This window comes from Etheostoma spectabile, chromosome 6, assembly GCF_008692095.1.
Source record: "Etheostoma spectabile isolate EspeVRDwgs_2016 chromosome 6, UIUC_Espe_1.0, whole genome shotgun sequence".
In the NCBI taxonomy this organism is placed as follows: Eukaryota; Metazoa; Chordata; class Actinopteri; order Perciformes; family Percidae; genus Etheostoma; species Etheostoma spectabile.
In genome coordinates this window covers 15973474-15995244 of record NC_045738.1, presented here as the reverse complement: position 1 = coordinate 15995244, position 21771 = coordinate 15973474, and the positions used below count along the sequence as shown (strand labels likewise).

The following is a 21771-nucleotide window of genomic DNA, read 5'->3' as shown; positions in this document are numbered from 1 at the left end:
TTTTTTTATTAAGATTATTAGATTTTTTTGTAAACCCCGCCCACTCTACCGCCGATTTGATTTTGCCCTGCAGCTCGGTCTGGAAACCTGCACGTTTAAATCTCCTGCTTCAGGTCATAATTTTGCGGGAACCAATCACAAACTAGCTTATCTACCTGGCTACCTAATTTTAGTTTAGTTTTAATAAAGTACTGTGTGATAAAAAAAAACTTTTATATTGCCATTTGAAACATTGTTATTATATAAATATTTATTATAGCTGCTAGTAAGTGTAATTGGGACTTTGATGAACACAGGCCCTGCGTTTGTACCTTGGTGAGCTCTCCCAGGTGGTTGAGTGCTCCCAGAGCGTAGAGCTGCTCCAGCGCTAAGACCAGAGTCTCATGTGGGGGTGGGTCCATGAAGTCAAAGTGAATGAGGTCATTGATACCTATGAGCCAAAAGTATTAGCTTATTGCACAGCCACCAAATAATACCACACCATCATTTTATTAGTCATTATATTCCATCCAAGAGCGCTACGGCCCCTCACCTAGACTCTTCAGCAGCAGGACTACATTTCCCAAGTTGGTCCTCTGAATTTCGGGCACAGTCGATTCTTCCATCTCATGTTTAAAGGCCCAGGCTGTGTAAAGCCTGAAACATTTCCCAGCAGCCACTCTGCCTGCACGGCCTGCTCTTTGGTTGGCCGAAGCCTGACAGTGAAACAGAAACACACAGCAGGGGTTGGCAAAATGGTAAGAAACCAATAATACAGAGAACAATGAAGACATAAAACGCTTGGACATTAGCCTTTAAACAATATCACAGCATGTAGCCTGAGTGGATGAATTTTTAAAATGTGTGTCACTAGACTACACCCTCACTTTAACATAGACCTCCTGCTTGTTAAACTCTAATAAAAACAGTGAGTAGCTACCCGGGAACACGGTGTGACAATGAGTGACTCCATGCCGGTGCGAGCGTTGTAACTCTTTTGTTTGCAGAAGCCTGGGTCAATGACGTAGATGATGCCGTCTATGGTCAGCGAGGTTTCTGCTATATTGGTAGCGACCACCACCTGGGGTTGACAGGGAGAGATAAAGTAAGTAAACACAGCTCACAAAAAGTAGAAGGCTTATTTAATCCAGGTTTTAAACAAAGGGAACAAAGGTGTGATAAAACATCAAAACAATCTGCCAAACTGAAAAAACTAGGACATGTCTCTATAACAAATCTCATTGTAGGACAGCAGCCTCTATTGGTGAATAAAAACATGGACATTTGATCTAGGTTTTACACAACTGATATATTCAAAAGATAGAGAGCTATTGTCTTCATTTGTGTCTGCCAAGATGAAATAGTAATCCTACAGTGACCTACTACATCCAGGGCAATTGTATTAGAAAACAATAACAGCTTCCCCAAGTATTCTGCAAAGGAATAAGACATTGTCTCACCTTACGGGCTCCAGGTGGAGTAGGGTTGAAGATCTTTGCCTGCATGTCTGATGGCAGGTTGGCGTAGATGGGAAGAACCAGCAGCTCTGCTATCTTAGATCCAAGTCGCCTGCACCTATCCTGGAGCAGCTCGCAACATGCTTCGATCTCCTCCTGCAAGAAACAAGAGGTTTAAGAGTCAACCAACACACACAGATAGATAATAAGAACTATGTATTCTTTGTAGAGACATCACTCAGTGAATACTGGTCAAGTAAACAATTTAACTTAGGTTGCTGTCATACCTGTAGTTTGGTTAATTTGGCCCGGACCAAGCTCATGTTCACTCTGGCTTTTTACAAACCCACCATGAGCTGTAGACGTAGAAGTCTAACGGACTGACAAGTGATATACTGATTGGACACTTTTGGTGCTACAAAGACCCAGCTGGGGAAAGATTTCGGATTTCAGAGATTGACAGCAGGTGTTGTACTCTACTGAAACTGTGTTCTGATCTCTTGACAAAATAACTGATAATGAGCACTATTAGAGGAGACTTTACCTCATTCTATGAATCACAAATGAGGGAAAGAAGTAGAAAAGAGTGAAATAAAGAGACGTTTTTACCGTAATATTGCAGGAACAAACACGTTTAATAAGGACTAAATACACAGAGTAGGGCACGAGTGGAAATCACCTCTATTTTAACCACTTTTCCTATTCAGTCTTGATGGCAACTTTACATCAGCCTGAACAATGCTAAAGAGGTAAACAAGGATTCGTATCTGTTTGTGAACAAATTGTGAAGTGAATAAGTATATCTGACAATTGTTTTGTCCAAAGTTGACAGAACATATGCAGATATTACTAGCTAAATAAGGTGAAGGAAACCACCAGGATTAATCTCCTATTACAATTGTGTCCAAACTTGTGACAAAAGTCTTTAATAATCCCATGCTCAATAGAAACAATACCTGTCCAGTGAGGAAGACCAGAATGTCTCCAGGAGACTGGGTGACGTGGATCTGTAGCACCGACACCACACAGGCTTCCAGGTAGTCGGCCTCCGGAGCCTTGAATATACAACATACATTAACAGGTCAGTTTGATTTTTGGCACCAGAGGTTGTCTAGACTTATTTGACCCGCTGACGGATTACCTTTACAATACTTTAAACATTTCTCTTTAAACTTTTATGGGTTTGTTGACCCACACAAAAGGCTGTATACCCGTCTCTGGCTCAAGGATGATCACTTTACTCACAACAACCTATTTTTCTTTATTGTTCATTAGTTTTTGTAAAACTACAAATTTTCATTAAATACGTAAGAATGCAAAACAAAAGTTTGGGAGTAATATTTTCTTTTGAAGTAGCCAAGAAAAAACAGACATCACAGACAGTGATTTTCCATCAAGCAGCAAGAATTCCCCAATTATTTAAAAAAAATTGTAATATGCACTATATTCAGTACTTAAATATTATGTTAGTTCTTACTTTAGTGTAGAATATATCAACGGGGAACCTCCTGCCGGGGATTCTGAAGACTGGTGCGTCGTCAAAGAAGCAGGAGAAGCGCTCGGTATCCAGAGTGGCGCTGGCCACCAGCACCTTAAGGTCTGATCTGAATCTGGCGATGTCTTTAATCAGACCAAAGAGGATGTCTGTGTGGAGTGTTCGCTCGTGGGCTTCATCTATGATGATCACACTGGAGGGAGAGAGAGGAAGATGGGAGGATTGAGCACATACATTAATACCTACAAGTGTTCAATAAATGTGCATGAACTTATTAATTAAAAAATGTAAAACTGCAGAGAGGAAATGTGGGAAGTTTATGGGCAACAACTGACCTGAGGAAATTGGGATGTCAGGCAGTGGAAGGTAAGTGTTAATAAAATAAATAGTGTAATTCAAAGACACCAGACCCAAATTGATTGAACAAAAATATCGAAAGCCACACATTTTAAAAGAAATTGTAATGAATATCTGTCTGCAAAGCCTAATGCCCAAAGGAAAATATAGACAAAAGCAATCTTTTGCCTGCAAATTAACAGTATGGTAACTTCATTTTCTGAACAGGTTGAAGAGCAACCCAGTGAGGACCAGTTAGTGATTCCCTTCTTTGCATTACCTGTAGCTGGCCAGGTCAGGCTCGGTGAGAAACTCTCGGAGCAGCATGCCGTCTGTCATGTACTTAAGCACTGTTCTCTCTGATGTGCAGTCCTCAAAACGAATACTATAACCCACCTGGATGAAGCAATACAATTAATGTGAAAACACGGATTCAAGACAGTCAAGAAGACTCTGAAATAAATAAAGAATGCTAGAAAACAAAATGATATAAAATATTAGACAACAGCAGTACACAAAAACATAGTGTAACGCAGTATTCATTGCTGTACAGATTTTAATTTTCATATATTATGCTCGACTAGAATTAATAAAAGTGTGTAAAAAAGAAATGGCATCAGTATGTTTTATGTTCCACGCTCACCTCATTACCAAGCTTGACGCTCATTTCCTGTGCCACTCTGGATGCCACTGACATGGCTGCCACTCTGCGAGGCTGTGTACATCCGATCTTCATGCCTCCTTGTGTGTAGCCCTGAGGGAGAGTTTTCAAACTTTGATTATCCTCTTCACTATCCAGTCACACTGACTTGCTGCAAATTTGGTTGCCTTTGAGTGGACTTTTGTTATGTATACTGGTCACGGTTCTATCAGTAACATGTTTAATATGCGAGAATATGATCCTATAATCATTAGCTTCTGCACTCACGTCTTCCAGGAGGTACTGCGGGATCTGGGTGGTCTTTCCCGAGCCAGTCTCCCCCTCAATGACCAGGATCTGGTGCTCGTGGATGGCAGCTAGCAGGTCCTCTCTGTAGGGGAAGATGGGCAGACTGCGTCGGACCTCCTGCATGGACTGTTTCTTCAGCTCCGCCTGGGACAGAGCCAGGACCTGCTCCTCCTGAACACAACAGGGTCAGAGGAAAAGGATTTCTACTGTTCACTGGCATTATCTTTTCACATTAATATGCAATAAGTAAGCAAGAAGCAGTTTTTTCCTTGCTCTAGGAGACGTTGACAAAACATATGGAAATTCTGGCTGTTGCAGGGATTATACATTTTCTATACTTCCTTTTTCTAGTTGCTCTCTCAGTCATATGGATTTTCTTCAATGCTGAAAAAAATATTTAACTAAACCTCAATTACATCAAAGAAACACCTTCTATTATTGCCACAAAAATATTGTCATCATGGTGCTGGCTTTGCTCCTGTACATCACTGCAATAATACACACTTCTGGGCGGAGTCTTGAACAAAGGTACACCACACCATCATTTTCAATCTTGTAGTCTTCAGCCACAACCAACACTGACTCAACTAGAAACTCCTTATTAGACTTTGCAAGTTTGCGCAGCTCCCTTCCATAAAAGGCTTTATACAACTTTTTAAAACATTTTTTAGCAGTTGTACGTCCCAAGACCTTTATTTTCAAAAGCAGGTATTCAGGATCTCAAAAGAAAACTGCATTTCCATTCTGAATGATAGATCCTGTTCGACTGCAGACTGATGACTGTGGCAAGAACAACAGGGCAAAAAAACAGCGTTTTAATCAGTGGGAAAGTGAAATGAAAATTGATACCTAAATAATAACGAAGAAGTAGAAAGTACCAAATCAACCCACCTCTTCCGTCCGAGTTCCCTTCATAGTTATGGCAGTGCTGACAAAGTCGATCATCTCTTCCTCCTCTAGGATCAGCTGGTACTTCTCCTGCTCCTGCCTCATCCCTTGCTCTCGCTCCCTCTTGGCGCCAAAGCTGAGGGAGGCCGTCTTCAGCCTCTCCTCCTCCCAGCGGCCTTGCTCTCCTCCCAGCTCCATGGGAGTTTCCTCCAGCTCCAGGTCTCTCTGCGGCATCTCCTGGTCACGGGGAGAGGGACGGATGGAAAAAGTTCAACAACTGAACCAATGCACACGTTAGTAGGAGACTGTTTCTGCACACTGTGTCGGTATGTGACATCACTCGTTCCTACTTTGGTTCTCTTCTCTTCTGGCATATAGTATCTGTTCTTCCTCTCTTCCTGTTCCTTGGCACCAGCTTTTTTGTAATCTTTAGCCAGGTCACGAAGGGTGCGTTTGTATTCCAACTCCTTTCTCTCCCTCTCAGTCAGCTCATCTGTATGGAAAAGGTACTCATCGTCTTTGATCTCTGCCTCCAGGTCCTCCAGCTTCTCGGCCTCTCTCTTCTTTAGATAATCCCAGCGAGAGCGCTTCCTCAACTCTGGCAACTAGAGGAGGATAGAGGAGGATGATGGATCAGGAACTTCAGTACACGTTAGAATTCTGGCAACTGAATTTACTGTCTGATAGGTTGGTATTTATGCATGCAGGTGTTGAAATATATCTAAAAATATTCTCAAGAGCTTCCATGGCAGGGGCAGCTTGGAGGTAACACTAGCTTGCAGGAATAGATTGGAATGTGTAAAACTATTAGAAGTGTTTTACAAATAAGAAGTAGTTTGAAGGTAAACGTCCCACAGAAATGGACAAAGTGACATGTGTGAGGACAAGAGGAATATAAAAACGCAGTTATTCTGATGTTCAGTGGTCATTCTTGTATAGACATTTGTGTGTGTACAAAAGGCAAATCTCTTTGTCATGAAAGTATGTTCACTGTTTGCATAAAGCTGCAAATGATCTGAAATTTTTGGACTCATCTGTTGAAGTCTCCACCATCTTTTCCCGATATCAAACTCAGATATCACGGTTGCTATTCCACCAAAACACAATTTTTTTATCGCCCAGGGGCACAGTATTTAGGTAGTCTTCATGTGATAAACATTCTGTTCATATATACAATAAATGTAAACAATAGGCATTCAGGCACTCAAACTATATATACCATATTCTTCTGATCATCTTCAGCCATCTTCAGCCTCTTCTGAGCTTCCTCATAAGCCTGGAGCATAACAGACAAAAGGCAAAGGTATTTACCAGCATGGCATAGTGGATCATCTTTGAACAAATGTGTGTTGTAATTTCCTTTGTCTCCCACCTTTTTGTCAGTCCTCTCTGTTATGTTGCGGGTCTTGTCCTTGTCTTTCTGTTTCACTCGCTCAGCAAACGCATCTCTCTCTTCAATGTCATGCTGTCGCTCTCGCTCTTCCTTCTCCCACTCTTCCTCTTCATCTTCCTTATTGAGAGACTTGTGGTCCCCTTGGCCTGAACTGCCCCTGATATTAGAAACTAAATATTAATCATTAAGCTCTAGAAATCAGCTCTGTTTTCAGTTATTGCAACAAGACAGATTTTCCTGTTCTACTACTACCACTATACGCAAACACATTCTATTTTGTGAAACAATACGAAACAAACAACAAATTGTAAAGAAAAACCAAACAAGCATAATAAAATCAGCACATAATATCTGGATTACCTTTTAGATGCTTCGTCCTCACTTGACGACTCACTCTCTTTCTTCTGTCTGATGTGCTTCCTCCTGTTTCCTTTGTCCTGGCTTTTCTTTTTCCCCTTCTGCTTCTCTATCACAGCGTCTCCATCACTGTCGCTGTCCTCCAGTAATGTGTACGTGCGATTCTTCCTGTCCATTTCAATGGCTTCCCGTTCCATCGCACGGGCTGGTTTCTCAACAACCTGTTTACGGGGAATCTATAACACCCAGAGGTAAAAGATTGTCTGAGGTTTCATACACCAAAATGTCCCATACTGAAAATGCAAGCAACTACTGTACTGTTGAATTCATGTGAAGTTCATGTTTAGTCCACACAAGGTAGCACGATCGAACTCACCTTGTCAAAGAGCTCCTGCGCAAAGGCAACCACACTCGGTTCGATGTCAATCGTGCCCGTCTGCTCGAGGCGAGTCACAAAGTCTTGAGGACTCGACGCTTTCCGTGCAGTGCCGATCATGAATTGAGACACATATCTGTCACTCAACCCGAGGATGTCATGGAGACGGTCATTCACCCACTGCTCTAGATTAGCCATGGTGCCTGGGAGCACAACACCCTGCAGGTGTAGATGTAAACCGTATTGTCAGAGAAACTTCTGGCTTCAACCAAACATCTAAAAGTGTTTTCATTTATCAGTATCTTAGTGCAAGACCTAAGTCCAAAATGAACAACCCAGCAAGGTAAAATATTTAAAATTAATACATTAAATGAAATTAAGGAATGACGGCCAAAAGCTATCTTAGACCAACACTTTTTGAATTACGAACTGACTCATTTATATTGAGTTTTGCTACCTTTCATGATTAATTACAAATTGGTCCATTTTGAGTCTTATTTTTGGATTGAAAGGCGCTAACTTATTACACTTTTTTGAAAAACAAAAGTGGCTTAACAACTTCACTTACCGCTTTTCAAAATGCTCAAACAACGTTGTTGTTATGGCATAAGTAGCTGCAGGCTGCGAGCGAGCTAGCTAACTCTAGCTAGCAAACGTTATAAATGAGGTGTTGTTTAGTTAGCTGTCGCTCACGAGTTCCCGGTAGGGACGCTTAATGGATATTTACAGTCTTCCGTAGCCATGTAAAATTATTACTTTGTGTGTTTTTTTTTTTCTACAAACAAAACACCACATAAATAAAATAATCAAAACATGTATGCTAACTTAGCTTAATGCATGCTGACAGCGGAAGCGGAAACACATCGTGTAAAATTTAGCGAAGAAGATTAAAGCTGCCTCAGAGGCTGCAGCGCTTACTGCCACCATGCGGCCATCTGGAAAACATCAACAGGGGTATTGTATGCCACTTAATTTTCTATTTCTCACCGTCATAAAGGAATGCAAAAGCGTTTTTTCAAATGAATACATTAATAAATAAATAAATTTGTATATTTCCACACAACGTAAACAAGCAGTGGTGGAAGAAATTCTCAAATCTTTTACTTAAAAGTAGAAATAGGCTACCTACCAAATATAATATAAATAATATATAGTTCATACGCAAAAATACAAAAGTATAAGCATAACATATAAAGGCTACTTAAAACACCAAAAGTAAAAGTAGCATACTTATTCCGCAGAACGGATCATTTCCGAATAATATCGGCCTATATTGTATTTTAAGTATTGACGCATTAATGTGTGCATCACTTTAATGTTGCAGCTGATAAAAGTTGAGCTAATTTTAATCTGGTCAATTTCCTTCCAGGGATCAATAAAGTCTGAGCTTCTATCTACAATAATACATCCCCATCTGTTTGTTGATTAGGCTATTTGGTATTCATTATATGAATCTGCAAATTAGTAAGTTTTCAAGTAAAAAGTAAAACATTTGCCTCTGACATTAAGCGGAGTAAAATGATAAAGTAGCAAACACAAAAATAAGTACCTCAAAATTGTACGATACTTGAGTAAATTTACATAGTTACTTCCCACCACTGCAATTAAATACAATGGAGTCATCAGCCCTCTGCGTATAACTGAATATCGAAAACGGATGTGATCTCAAACACAATGAAAACCCCACGCTGTTACAGGAGTGATGAGGAAGGAAGCGCGCACATGCCTTCAAAGTCTTCAAACAAAAGTTTAAAGAGATAGATAATTACTCATCAGGTATTTTCAGACCCAATCACCCCGGGGCAAAAGTCTATCCGGGGTCCCTGCTCTCGATCCTCCAGTCTGCTCGGCCAGAGAGTTGACCTGAGACCGGGCAGAGAGATGAAGACTCTGCAGATCATCCGAGAGTCCCCGGGTCCCATTCTGCAGCTGCAGCTGCTGCTGCTTCTGCTGACAAGGGTTTGCATTTACGGGTACAAGCCTGTCATCATCGTTCATGGCATTTTGGATGGACCAAAACAGTTCAACACGATGGCTTTTCACATAAACAAGGTAGGCTATCTCAAAAGCGAACATGTGCAAATAAGTAACATGTTGTTGTTGTTGTTTACTTTGGGAGAGACTTCTGTGGTGTAATTTTTTGTAGAACATCATTGGTGGAAGAAGAAAGATATTTTACTTCAGTGAAAGTAGTATTGCCACCTGCTTTTAAAATGATTTATCAAAAGTTAAAAATACAAATTTTGCAGAATGGCTCATTTCAGAATCATGTAACCTGCATATGCATTAATGTGTATACATCACTTTAATGTTTCAGCTGGTAAAGGTGGGGCTGACTTCCACTGGTTATTTGGTATCTTACAGTAATTTATAATACATCATCATTTATTAGTTGATTAAATTGTGTATTAACAATCTCAATCTGCAAAGTAACTAGTGACTAAAGTTTGAGTGTAAAAGTAGTAGTAGTGTAAAGTAGTGTAAACTAAAGCAAAGTACCCAAAAGCTGTACTTGTACTTGAGTAAATGTACTGTACTTCTTTACACCACTGATAAAATATAATTTGGCAAATAACAATGTAAATTTGGGTCCACCTGTTTATGCATTTTGTTAAAAGAAACTCTTTTATAAACCTGCTTTTCCATATTATATTCCTCTCATATTTACTCAGAAGTGAAACTTTTTGATTTCAACTATGTGAGCGATTAAACCTCCCACTTATATCCTAGGCATTAATTAAACTAATTTTGGACTTTATATCTACAGTAGCTACATTACAGATTATTTTAAAAAGCAGTCAGATTTCAAGTGAAGTTTAAAATCATCTTTCAAGGTACGTAATTGTTTCTGTTCCCCTGTCATTTTTCTATTCCTCAAGATCAGTTTTGTTTTGAAAGAACGTTTTTTTTACATGAGCCCACATTAACTGAGTTGGCTGATAACATCATCTGTAATCAGGCTGATAGTTGATTTAATCAGTGATTACTGTGTCTTTTACTCTTTTCCTTTATTCACAGGTGCATCCAGGCACCGAGGTGACAGTGATTGACTTGTATGATAACTTGGCCAGTCTGGAGCCGATGTGGAAGCAGGTCCAAGACTTCAGGAAAGCCTTCAACTCCATTGTGCAAAATGCTACTGATGGCGTCCATCTTGTGTGCTTCTCACAAGGTCCTCTCACACTCAACACACTGTATGCACACACCACTGCCATTCTTTAACAAAAACTGTGAGCTTTTATCTAGGGTCAATTTGGGATGCAGCAGCAGTAAAAGTAAAAGTAAAAGTGAACACTAATGATGGGTGAAAGCATCCAAGTTAAAATGTCCTGCCAGTAAAAGAGAGAAAACATTGGAAGAGAAAAATGGGCTCATAAGGACTAAGATAAAATGAAATGGAAGTTGTATCAAGCTTTTAGTGACTACAGAGGGACCAGTGCCATCTGAGTCCGCAGTGGTTGGGTCTGAAGACTAAGTCTGACATCCCTAAAAAAAGGTGTGGCATGCATTTCTTTTTACATCCCAATTGGATTATGTTTAAAACCTGTTTAATTTATTGTTAAGTAAAAATACATGAAACAATTGTAAATCTGCGGCTGTCGCTGAGCAGGTAGAGCAGATCGTCCACTGACTGCAGAGTTGGTGGTCTGATCTTAGGTGTCCTCGAGCGTGATACTGACCCCCGATTGCTCTTGATGGATTCGCCTACGCTCATTATGAGGTAGACATAATAATATAAACACCTCTTTGTATAATGCAATACAGTTCAAAAGCATCACAAACATCTTCCAAAAAAAAGTTGAGTTACACCATCTCTCTAAAAGAGTTTAAACAAAAACTGAACATTACAACCTTCATGAAGGGAGAAGGTACTGCAGCACTGTTGAATTTGATTGCATTAGATTAAAAGCTTGGTGTACCTGATTAACTGACAACTGAGTAAACAGTCAATTCATACATCAAAAGCAAAGATACTATACACATACACACACACACACACATATACACATACACACACACACTCACAGCAGTACAGTAGATACAATTGCTTTACATACACATTAAAGTTGACGAACAGTATTTATTTTTGCAGGTATTAATGTTTCACTTCCATATTTCTAGCATAATGAAAGTGCCATTTTGTACCCATCACAGTTCCTGCATTTGTGCAGTTTACTTATTCAAATCTCCTTTTCACAGCAGAATCATATTAAACCTAAAACAAGTACGTTTTGTCAAGAAAAGCACTTAATTTAACAAACAGGAGATTGTCATTACTGTAAATTGTGTGGACATTCATAGTTCTCAGCGGATGTATCTGACTGCGCCACCAGCTGGTCAAATTTTCACTTATCCTGTGAAATAGCCTAGCTCAACATGTATTAGACACATAGGCACAACACAACAGGTATTAAAGGCATGTATCTCGGATAAGTAGGGACATCCGGTGGAATATCCGGCGGCACTTGAACAATCCCGAAAATGAAATGTCGTCGATGTAGACTAATCACCCCTTAACTTTTCATCTAACCAAAATCAAGCCAAAAAGTCTGTCAGTTTATCCAACTATCTAAGACCAAAAATCAGCCCCAGATATATGTGCATCTACAGAAATTAGCACTACATTACACTAATTATTTTTTGCATGCTATCAAAGTCAAGACTGACAAATGATTAACATGATAAACATTATACCTATTAAAGATATTGGCATTTTCATTATGAGAATTCTAGCGTCTGTTCCTAAGTACAGCCTCACAGCTGCTAAGGAAAAGAAGGACAACAATACATAACCTCCCATAACCTCTTTAATTTGATGTAACAAATGCATTTGCGGGCACCCACTTGTCCTATTTTATCCACTCTTAACATACAAGATGCATCTCTCCAGAGGGATAAAACACATAAGGATCCCTGCACCAGATCTCATGTAGCCAACTGGTTTGTTTGGAACTCTCTTGATATTGTGTCTTCTCCTATTCTTTCTAAGGTGGTCTAATTTGTCGAGCACTTCTGTCCATGGCTCCAGACCACAACGTGCACACCTTTGTTTCGCTATCATCACCACAGGCCGGGCAGTATGGAGGTCAAGGAGCTTCATTTCATGTTTTAAGCATGTCTGTAGAGGATAATTCCTTGTCCTCCAGCGAATCATGACATTTAAGGAGTCCTAGTTAATTTACCAGAACTTCAGACAGTATTTAATAGATCCTAAATTTCCCTATACTGGATTTCTCCACAGACACAGAATACCTGAGGAGGGTATTTCCTGACTGCACAAAAAAGATAGTGTTTCATTTTTGCTACAACAGAGTGGGACAGAAAGTGTCTATCTGCAACTACTGGAACGGTGAGAAATCTGATTTGAAAATCAGAAAATATTTACCTTTTACTTGTATGTGGTAGCCTATTACATCACTACTTGAAAAGATACTAGGGTGCAACGGATATTTATTTATCTTTTCTCCCCAGACCCTCACCATCGTCCCCGGTACCTGGAGGGCAACGACTTTCTGGCTATGCTTAATGGTGACAGACCTCACAACAACATGAAAGGTAGTGGAATGCATTACTGTTAATATGTGTGTGGACGTGGAGTAGAAATATGCATTGTAAAAAGAAAGTCATGCATTTCCCTGTTTCACCTCCTCAGCATGGAGAGAAAACTTCCTGAATATCAAGAAGCTTGTGCTGATTGGAGGACCAGATGATGGCGTCATCACACCGTGGCAGTCCAGGTTTCATCAAAGTTTTATACTTTCTTAATTTGTCGCATACTCAAAGTACAATGTAATAAGATTGAATTGCTTACCCATTGTAAGTAGTAGAAGCAGTGGACAGCTATGCATACATCATCCGGGGAGCACCTTAGGGTTCAGTGTCTTCCTCAGGGACACTTTGACATGTGGCCGGAGGAGCCTGGGATTGAACCGCAAACCTTGTGGTTGAGTGGCGACAACTCAATGTGTCTGTGATAAATAAATACGCCTAATTAATTAGCGGTGGATATACACTAACGGTCAAAAGTTCGGGTCACTTACAAATTTCCATACCATTTCATTACAGACAGAATACCAGCTGATCTGAGTGGGTGGCTGATCTTTAATGCAACATCTACATTGCCTGTGATCGGCAACCATTCATCGAATGTTCCAAAGGCTCATTCTGTTTGCTAATGTGATATAATAAAAAAAAAACAACTGTAAGTACATAATGTAATCTGAAAACTGCTGCCCCGGTTAAAAAAAGCAATGCATCTGATCTCAGCTGGTATTCTGTTTACAATGCAGTGTATTCTGAGTGCAATGGAAATTTCTAAATGACCCCAAACTTTTGACCGGTAGTGTATAACAGCCTTCTTTCTCTTACAACAACAATAATACACTCGTGCTCCTAACAGTAAGTAAGTAATTCACTCTATATCCCCTTTTTAACCAATTTTTTTTCTAGGTATATGATTTGTTCTGATTTTATTTCCCTTATTAATAAACAGCCAAACAGAATGAATATGACAACCTGAGCATTTCTAAATTAATTAAAAAAAATGTTATTTCATTAATTGATCATGTGAAAAGTTAACATTAAGAACAACTTAAATTAAAAAGAGCTTTTGAATAATCCAAACACATGCACAATCCCCATGTATCCAGAGATCCTTCACCAAACAAATTCAAAAACATAACCTTTAAACATTTGAATGAGTTACATATATACAGTATATTCGTAGCAAATAACATATTATAATGGCATATATATGGGGCTTCCAAATTAATAGTAGCCTAATAAAAAAGAAGAAATTCAACACACTAACGCCACTTAATGGTTTTTGTTAATAGAGACCTGAAACCTATATTCTAGGTACTTATTTATGTGCTTCTGTCCTTTACGGCCTAATCTTTGATTGATGGTCACTAGCTATAAAGAGAACACTGACTATAACTGACACACATTAAATTTGAAGTATTTTAACAACTAAGTCTGCCTGCAGGTCTACCTCTCAGTCAGGTACAACCTTTACTAATCAGAGGACAAATTGTAAAAGCCTACAGTAAAACTTAAAAACACACTCTTACCAATATCTCCACTCTGGATTTTTTGCAGCTTGACAGTCTGAAGGAACTTTTTAGAGACATCTCAGTGATTACATCAGACTGAAACCTTAAAAGTGAGGAGGACAGAGAGAGGATTTTTGAAAAGTCATTCCCAGTGGGATTGACATTCTTGGCTTAGATAGATACTGAGGATCCAGACAATTAAGTAGTTAGTCTGCTGTTAGAAACATTACGATACATAATTTTTTTCTGATTGGCATTAAAACCGTTTGCATTACTGCTGTCATCATCTGGTATCCACTGTATTGTCCTTGTCTGGAGCACGGTGTGACTTTGAGAAAAGAACAGGCACCCTTGGATTGAGATAAACTGACATTGACACTTTATTTTGACTATAGAGACTTATCTCATTTTACGTTTACAAAAAGCTGTTGTAGAAAGCTTATTCGTTAATCCATTTCTGTACTCGGGCTGAGAGTGCTGTAAACTGATGCTACTCATTACAACTTCAGTAGTTTCTGTTCATTCTTAATAATGAAATTATTCTAACATCACCAAAATGTGAGACGAGTGAACTGTTTCTGGTCAAAACTGCAGCAAAGGTTTCGAGACCTCTTTACCTGAACTGACTGTTTCCTCTTTTCTAAAAACAGCCACTTTGGATTCTATGACAGCGACGAAAACATTGTAGAAATGAGAAACCAGGAGGTAAGCTGCAAAACTAATATATACAGTATATACACAAACCATTGTGTCTTGAAAGTAACCCATATTCATATTTGTTTTAGGGTCTCTGTAACACAGTAGACATTTTGTAATAACTTATCCTCTCCTCTCCCTTTTGAAAGTCTTACAAGAACAACACGTTTGGGCTGAAGACGCTGGACGCTCGAGGCGACGTGTCGGTGTGCGTTCACTCTGGAGTGAAGCACATTCAGTGGCACTCAAACTACACAGTGTTTATGACCTGCATAGAGAAGTGGCTCACATGAATATGTATATACAAATAGAATTCACAAATGCTTGCTCTTGTTTCTCTTCTGAACAAAAAAGGCTTCTATAGACAGAAAAATATGGTCTTGAATTTTTAGTGCTTTAAAATTCTCTCAATAGAAACATCCTTGAATGGTCCTGAATATTGTGGGTAACAGTCTGCAGTGAGCCACGCATTGTGGTAAACCATTAGTAATGACCTTATTCATCTACAGTGGAATGGTCAATCATCTGCTGCCATCTGGTGGTAGTTAATGATGGTTCATGGTTGATGGTGTCTTGTCAAGGCTGAATTCAATGAAAACTGATTTGTCGTCTTTTCTTGAGGGTGAAACGTATAGGTGTTTATGTTTCTGCCTCATGTAACTTGATTTTAGTTGATCTTTTAAAAATATGTGAGATGTTCTTCTGTATTAAAGTGTTTTGTATGAACTAACCTCAAAATCATCAGTCTGTTTTATTTATTTTTTTATTGGGAGTTTTTAAAACCATAAAACATTAAATCTGATTTTCATTTTTACCATTCAAAAAACTTAAGTTGTTCCTGAAGGTATCGCCAAATGATGTTATACAATTCTGGGAAATGTGTTGTTAGGTTGTAACAATCACACTCCATAACCAACAAACAAGCATGTTGCCCCGCAAGAATATAAAAACTCCTCATTGTATTGTAGTCCAGTAGCCTACATCATTCCCTTCACATTTTTAATAAAATTACATTGCAAAGTTGCTGTTAAAAAAAATTAAACTGTAGATGCATATTTTAAGGATGCCGCTTCTTCATCTAAGTACAATAACACAAAAAGAAGCACATTTAAATATAAATACAACAGTGCCACAAAGCACGGCCTTACAATGAAGTCTACACAGAGACAAATATAAGTACTCAATAAAAACTGAACATTTGAAATGATATAAAGTAAGTAATTTTTAGTGATTGTTTTAGATATCTTTGAGCACTTTCATTTAATAATTACCCTGTTTCATTGTTGAGAGATTGTGCAGATTGTCCCCTTTAGGCTCTGACAGTAAATGTTGATTCTTTCGCCCTTTACACATGATTGGTTAAAGCAGCATGTCAGGGTTGTGATTAATCAATTAATCCAATTGATTTTTCCTTAATGAACTGATTAATAGGGGTTGAGTTATGGATTGTCAGCTAATAGAACAAAAGGGAATTCATCTAAATCAGAAATTATATTTTAATAGAATATAGCATATTTTATGATTTTACAAAGAGAATAATTTTAGTTTCGATTTGAGTGTTATTTGTGTAAGGAAATATGTTTATTGCAAAAAATAACATGCAAGAAACCATTTTAAGCAGATTTAGTCTATAACTGCAATATGTGACCAAGTGTTTATAAAAGTATAATGAAGTCAATAATCAAAATCAAAAAAGGCAAACTATCTATCTAATCTAAAACTACGACTATTCCTCATATAATTATTAGAGAAAGTTAAGCTTTTAAGAATTATTAGATAGTAAGTCACAATGAAGTCATACATTAAGAATAATTGTACATTACATTACTGCAGGACAGGGATTACAACATTACAGGAGGAGATGGGGAATTAAATGTTCACTGTGCTTCTGTAATTTAACTCATTATTAGATGGCATTTTATCATGAAATTGTTTTGGGCAGAGCGACAAAATGAGGTAAACTTTAGTCAAAAACCATACTTCTTCTCAGAGTCATAACTCAGTCAAATCACACATGGAACACGTGTTGATGATACAGTGTGACTTCCTGAGGATATCATTATCTGTGACGTCCATCGCATATCGCAAATAGCCTACCTCCATAAATCTGCTCGGAAATCATAACTATCTGTACTACTAATCTGTAACTACTTGGTCGGAAAAATGCTTCAGAACTAGCCTGACAACCATCCCATTTCAAAGTTTTCTGCAGGATCAAAGTAATGCAGACAATGATAGTTGTCTAATGGTACAATGCAAACATACTGCAAGTAAAACAAATTGGCATGCTTTTAATGGTGTGGATTTGCCAAAATGTAAACAGATATAAGCTGTAAAAAAGAAAGAAAACATGTGGGGGAGCTTTTTCAGGGGTCTGGGTGGCTTTATACTTTCTACAAAACCACTTGTTATAATGGTTCCCAAACCATATGTTGGTGCCATCATGGTGTATCAGATTAACACAGCTGAGCTGAGCTGTATATATATATATATATATTAGTACATAAATAAACATATATGTGAATATACATGAACATTCTTATAATTATTCAATTATAATTTGTTATTTGACTTTGTATTTACACATTTCTCTTCATATAATTTTTATTATTTTTTTATTTGCACATTTGTTTTGGCACTCTAATGTGTTAATTATTGTTTTGTCGGCTACTAAGTAATAGTTCTACTGTGCAGGGTGGAGTGTGTGAACATGATCCGGGTCTCCACTCCACCGCTGTCACGCCTCCCAGCCACTGTTTGCACACCTCACCTCTATACACCTCCTCCGTGTGCTCGCGCTCAAACAGGTATGAGACCGATGACGCGTGCACGGTGACACCCACCTCTCTTCCTCTGCTGCTCCGGTGTGGTGCAACGCGGCTCCAGCTCAGCTCCGGGTGGAGATTTTTATGTAAGAAACTTTACCTTAACGTTACATTTTACACTTGTGTACGAGAGACTTCGCCCCATTTCTGAGGAGACAATGAAGAAGTCTGCCTCGCGGGTCGGACTTTAAACTCTTTCTAGCGTCTGAAGCCCGGAGGACTCACACGTAAGGCTTTAAAACACCGTTTATATTAAAGCTAATTGTGTGTCTGTGAAGCGTTAAAAGTAGACCGAAGCAAACTGAGGGCGGTGACTGAATGTTCCCAATATATTTATGAAACGCTGCTGCTGCTCCACTTTTACACGCTGACGTTACACTTTCACGTTGAATCGCTGCAGTTCAGGGTTAAAAATAGAATCAGATACACTACAGTTCAACTGTTTTCCACTGGACGATGAAGAGTTTCCCTTTGGAAACATGTCGCCTGTTGTTTTTGGTTGCCCGGATGAAAAGAAAACATTTCAATTGTATTTAAACAGTCAAATGTCGTGGATACATGTAATTTGTTGCGTTTGGGGGTTTAATTCACGGTTTCCGAATGCATAAAAAATATTTTTGATATAAAATTCAAATTAAAGTGGTGTTATCTGGTCAAAATAATTGAAGGGTGTCTCTTTTGTGAGTGGGGGGGGGAAAGGTTCGTGGAGAGACTCGGCTACTCCAGCGCTGACACAGCGCGGTGGAGAGAATGCCGGACTGTGGACAGACTGGAAGAGAAAGTTTCATTCATCGACAGTCTGAGTGAATTCACTGTCAGCGTGGCTCAAGGTCGACGTGTCCCGCCCTAGGTGGAAGCTACTGTCAACAGCCAGCAGCTGGGAGCTGCAATAAACCGGCAAATAAACATCCACGCATGAAAGACCTCAAACTAAACATTTAGTCAAAGCACTGGAGAGACACTGAATATGTCAAACTGGGTAGATTAATCAAACTTTTCCTGACCTGTTATTATGTGTATCATTTGTGTGTGTATATGAAGACCTTGGGCTGTTAAAACCCCTTAATTCCCCATAACACTATTGAGGACATCATGAACCACAATTAGTTTAATTTAAGAATGATTTTTCCTAACCTACCTAAAAAGGTGAAAAACTAGACCAAGTTAGCAGCTCTGTGAGGCGCTCACATGCTCATTCTGTTTACCCTTGTTGGTTCCTGACTCCCAGATTGCTGTAAATGTCTCCTTATTTTTTTCATTCACAGAGAATTTCCAACATCTATCAGACAATAAGGGGGAAAGCATCAGCCTCAGTTTGCGATGTCCTCCAGAGGTAAAAATGACTCGTGCAGAATGTGTGGCGGAGCTCTCCAGGGAAACCAACGGCGCTGGCTGTTTGGCGGCCAAAATAAAAAGACTAGTCAGCCTCAGACCCCGACAGAGTCTCTGAGAGGAGGAAGTCTGTCTCGGTCCTCGCAGAGCAGTCCCTGGGGTGAGTCTGGAGCATATGGCCTTAAAAAGTCTTTATTACAGAATGAGAAGTTAACTTACTTTTACTCTTCACAGGCAGCTCATTATCTTTGGGTTCCTCTGTGTCTCTCTCCAAGTCCCAGTTATCCCTTAACTCCCCGTCCAAAGGGATGGATCTGCTCCCTGTGTTGACTCACATACTGGGGCAGCCTGTCTCACGGGGCAGCGGGCAGGGGGAGTTTGTGTGCGGCAAATGTGTGTGCCTCCTCGAGCGGGTATTCAAGTTTGACTCGGTGATAGCCAGGGTGAGGGTGCTTTCGTCCGAGCGCCTTCAGAAGCTAACGCAGGAGAGGGACAAGATCAGACACTGGGTGCGCCAAAGCTACCACCAGAGACACCCACGGGACTTTCATAGCAGGGGCAGCACCAGCGAGGAGGACGGAGAGATGGTAAAGGAGGGCTACAGGGAGATGCTCAAAGAGAACATGGCACTCTCAGAGTACGAGTGCTGGTCCGAGAAGTGGGACACATGCCCGTATTTTATAAGAACCGGTAAAAGATGCAAACAGGGCAAAGGATGTGAAGGCTGTGATTCTTTACGGGTATCCGACTCGGATTATGAGTCAGTTTGCGGGGTTCCTCGCCGCTTGCCTTTCCAGCCGTTCTCCCCGTTGGCATTGTCGCGGGACAAATCCCAGAGCATGCCCCTCCACTGGCACAGGATGCCATCCTTCAGCTCCAGCCCGTCTTCACTGGCGGGGTCCACTCTCTCCTTACAAGCATCGTCCCGCACTGAGTCCATTCAGTCTCTGGACTCGCTTGATGGTAACGACCCATTTGACTCAGCAAGTGTTCAGTCGGCCAACTTTGTGCTTAAGGAGCTGAGAAATATTGAAGCAAAGCCGGTCAGTTCGCCATCAGGGAGTAGGATCCCAGTGCTGGACAGGAAGTACTCAGGAAAAGTTGGAGAGATGGCGTCACCCTCAGTGAACAGGGTGCTGAACTTTGGGAGGGTGGAGAACGGAGTGGAGGAAACGGATGAAGAGGACGGGGATGTCCTATCAGAGATGAGGGATGAGTTCATGCCTCTTCATCAACAGGTGAGTGTTTTTATTACTGTTAGAGCATGCCATTAAAATGTACTATATGTATGAAAAGAAGAACTCTGAACAGACGCTGTGTGTGTGCTGTAAATATTGACACAGTGTGCTGCAATAGGTAAACCGGGAGCAACTGAGGTCAGTCCAGCAGTCCTACAAGATTAGAACTACACGTTTTGTTTTTACGAAATAATAGCACAACTCATGTTTACCATGGAATATTTTTTCATTTCAGAGCACAACTGGCCAGGTTCACCATGCGGTCAGGCACCTGCGTGGCCAGCTGGACCAAGCTGTGTCCCATATCAGGACCCTGGAGGCTGAGCTGAAACATGGGAGGAGCAAAACAACTGAAGTCAATGGATCAGAAGACTGGGCCCCTGTATGTATTCACTGTGCTCTTGCTCTTACTCCAATCAAGACAATTATATGTTGAAAGAGTTGTTTGACATTTTTTTTTGCATTCTTGCCAGAGAGATAGAGTAGCTTAGCATAAAGGCTGGAAACGGGGGGGAGGGGAGTGGGGAAGAGAGGAAAACGGCAGACTGCCTGAACAAGGAGTCAAACACAATTAAACTGCCAAAAGTCTATTCCAAAGCTGTAAAGGGAGCTCTCTAGAGAAACCTGGGAGCAAGAAGCGAAGAAAATGGCCAAAACTGCATAGTTCCCCTTTAAAACATTAGTCAAGTTCCCCTACATTAAAACAGGTTTTGCAGGCTGTAGTCATTCCTCCTGATCATAGTCATCAAATCACATTTTTGTATTATGTATTAAGATAAAAACCAGATTCAGATTTAGAGTTGCTGGTAGGTCTGATTTTAATTTTATTTTAATTATTTAACATTTGGACAAAGCCAGGCTAGCTCTTTCCCCATGTCTTTATGCTAAGCTAAGGTAACCAGCTAGTGGCTGTAGTCCTATTTAATAAAAAAATATGAGAGCGGTTTCAATCTTCTTATCTAACTAAGGCAAGACAGCAATTAAGTGTGTTTCCCAAAATTTATATATTTTTATGAATTTATAAATCATGGGGTTAAAAAACAAATTCATGTAAAAGCTATGGAATTAAAATCTAATCTAAAAATAAAGAAATCTAAGTGGAAATAACATAAAGATGTCACTGAAGTTCTGATGTTGCACAAAATGTACCCAATTATTTATTTTTTTACCAGCTTTCATAAGATATGATTGCCTCCTAACCTTTTTTCTTTCACATAATGAAAACATGTTTAATACACAGTGCAAAACCGCAGAGCGGCTCCACAAACACCTCTAAATGTTGAACAGCGTAATGAAAGGAATGGAGGGTGGATGTACTGTGTTTTTGTGTCTGTTGAAGGGTGTGTCTGCGTTTCCTCGTTTGCAGGTGCAGATAAAAACAAACACACCACACAC

At 39.8% G+C, this 21771-nt stretch overlaps 3 protein-coding genes across 6 annotated transcripts in view; 2 read left to right on the top strand and 1 right to left on the bottom strand.

Annotated features, from left to right (window-relative positions):
• The window catches only part of dhx16 (DEAH (Asp-Glu-Ala-His) box polypeptide 16), a 14953-nt gene extending 6850 nt beyond the window's left edge, over positions 1-8103 (bottom strand). The window contains exons 1-16 of one of the 2 annotated variants that reach the window (XM_032518960.1): positions 7799-8103; positions 7231-7449; positions 6858-7090; positions 6477-6654; positions 6324-6380; positions 5455-5709; positions 5108-5341; positions 4196-4387; positions 3911-4021; positions 3548-3663; positions 2914-3124; positions 2393-2491; positions 1440-1592; positions 920-1060; positions 533-695; positions 312-430 (exon numbers count right to left, since the gene is read on the bottom strand). In XM_032518960.1, coding sequence (XP_032374851.1) covers positions 312-430; positions 533-695; positions 920-1060; positions 1440-1592; positions 2393-2491; positions 2914-3124; positions 3548-3663; positions 3911-4021; positions 4196-4387; positions 5108-5341; positions 5455-5709; positions 6324-6380; positions 6477-6654; positions 6858-7090; positions 7231-7428 — 2460 coding nt within the window. In that variant the 5' untranslated portion in view covers positions 7429-7449; positions 7799-8103. The remainder of the gene's footprint in view (positions 1-311; positions 431-532; positions 696-919; positions 1061-1439; positions 1593-2392; positions 2492-2913; positions 3125-3547; positions 3664-3910; positions 4022-4195; positions 4388-5107; positions 5342-5454; positions 5710-6323; positions 6381-6476; positions 6655-6857; positions 7091-7230; positions 7450-7798) is intronic. The other variant, XM_032518959.1, reaches the window with a different exon arrangement.
• An 800-nt stretch (positions 8104-8903) lies between these two features.
• Positions 8904-15711, top strand: LOC116691379 (lysosomal thioesterase PPT2-A). Its single transcript, XM_032518961.1, has 8 exons — positions 8904-9282; positions 10249-10402; positions 12221-12316; positions 12473-12580; positions 12703-12786; positions 12884-12968; positions 14936-14990; positions 15131-15711. The coding sequence occupies exons 1-8, from the start codon at positions 9112-9114 to the stop codon at positions 15272-15274; spliced, it is 897 nt and encodes a 298-aa protein (XP_032374852.1). The 5' UTR covers positions 8904-9111; the 3' UTR covers positions 15275-15711.
• Positions 15712-17763: 2052 nt separating this feature from the next.
• Positions 17764-21771, top strand: part of si:ch73-95l15.5 (putative leucine-rich repeat-containing protein DDB_G0290503) — a 10287-nt gene continuing 6279 nt past the window's right edge. The window contains exons 1-4 of one of the 3 annotated variants that reach the window (XM_032519077.1): positions 17764-17892; positions 19072-19298; positions 19373-20376; positions 20612-20758. In XM_032519077.1, the coding sequence (XP_032374968.1) occupies positions 19127-19298; positions 19373-20376; positions 20612-20758 (1323 nt within the window). In that variant the 5' untranslated portion in view covers positions 17764-17892; positions 19072-19126. Of the gene's footprint in view, positions 18034-19071; positions 19299-19372; positions 20377-20611; positions 20759-21771 lie in introns of all 3 variants that reach the window. The other 2 variants (XM_032519076.1, XM_032519078.1) reach the window with 2 other exon arrangements.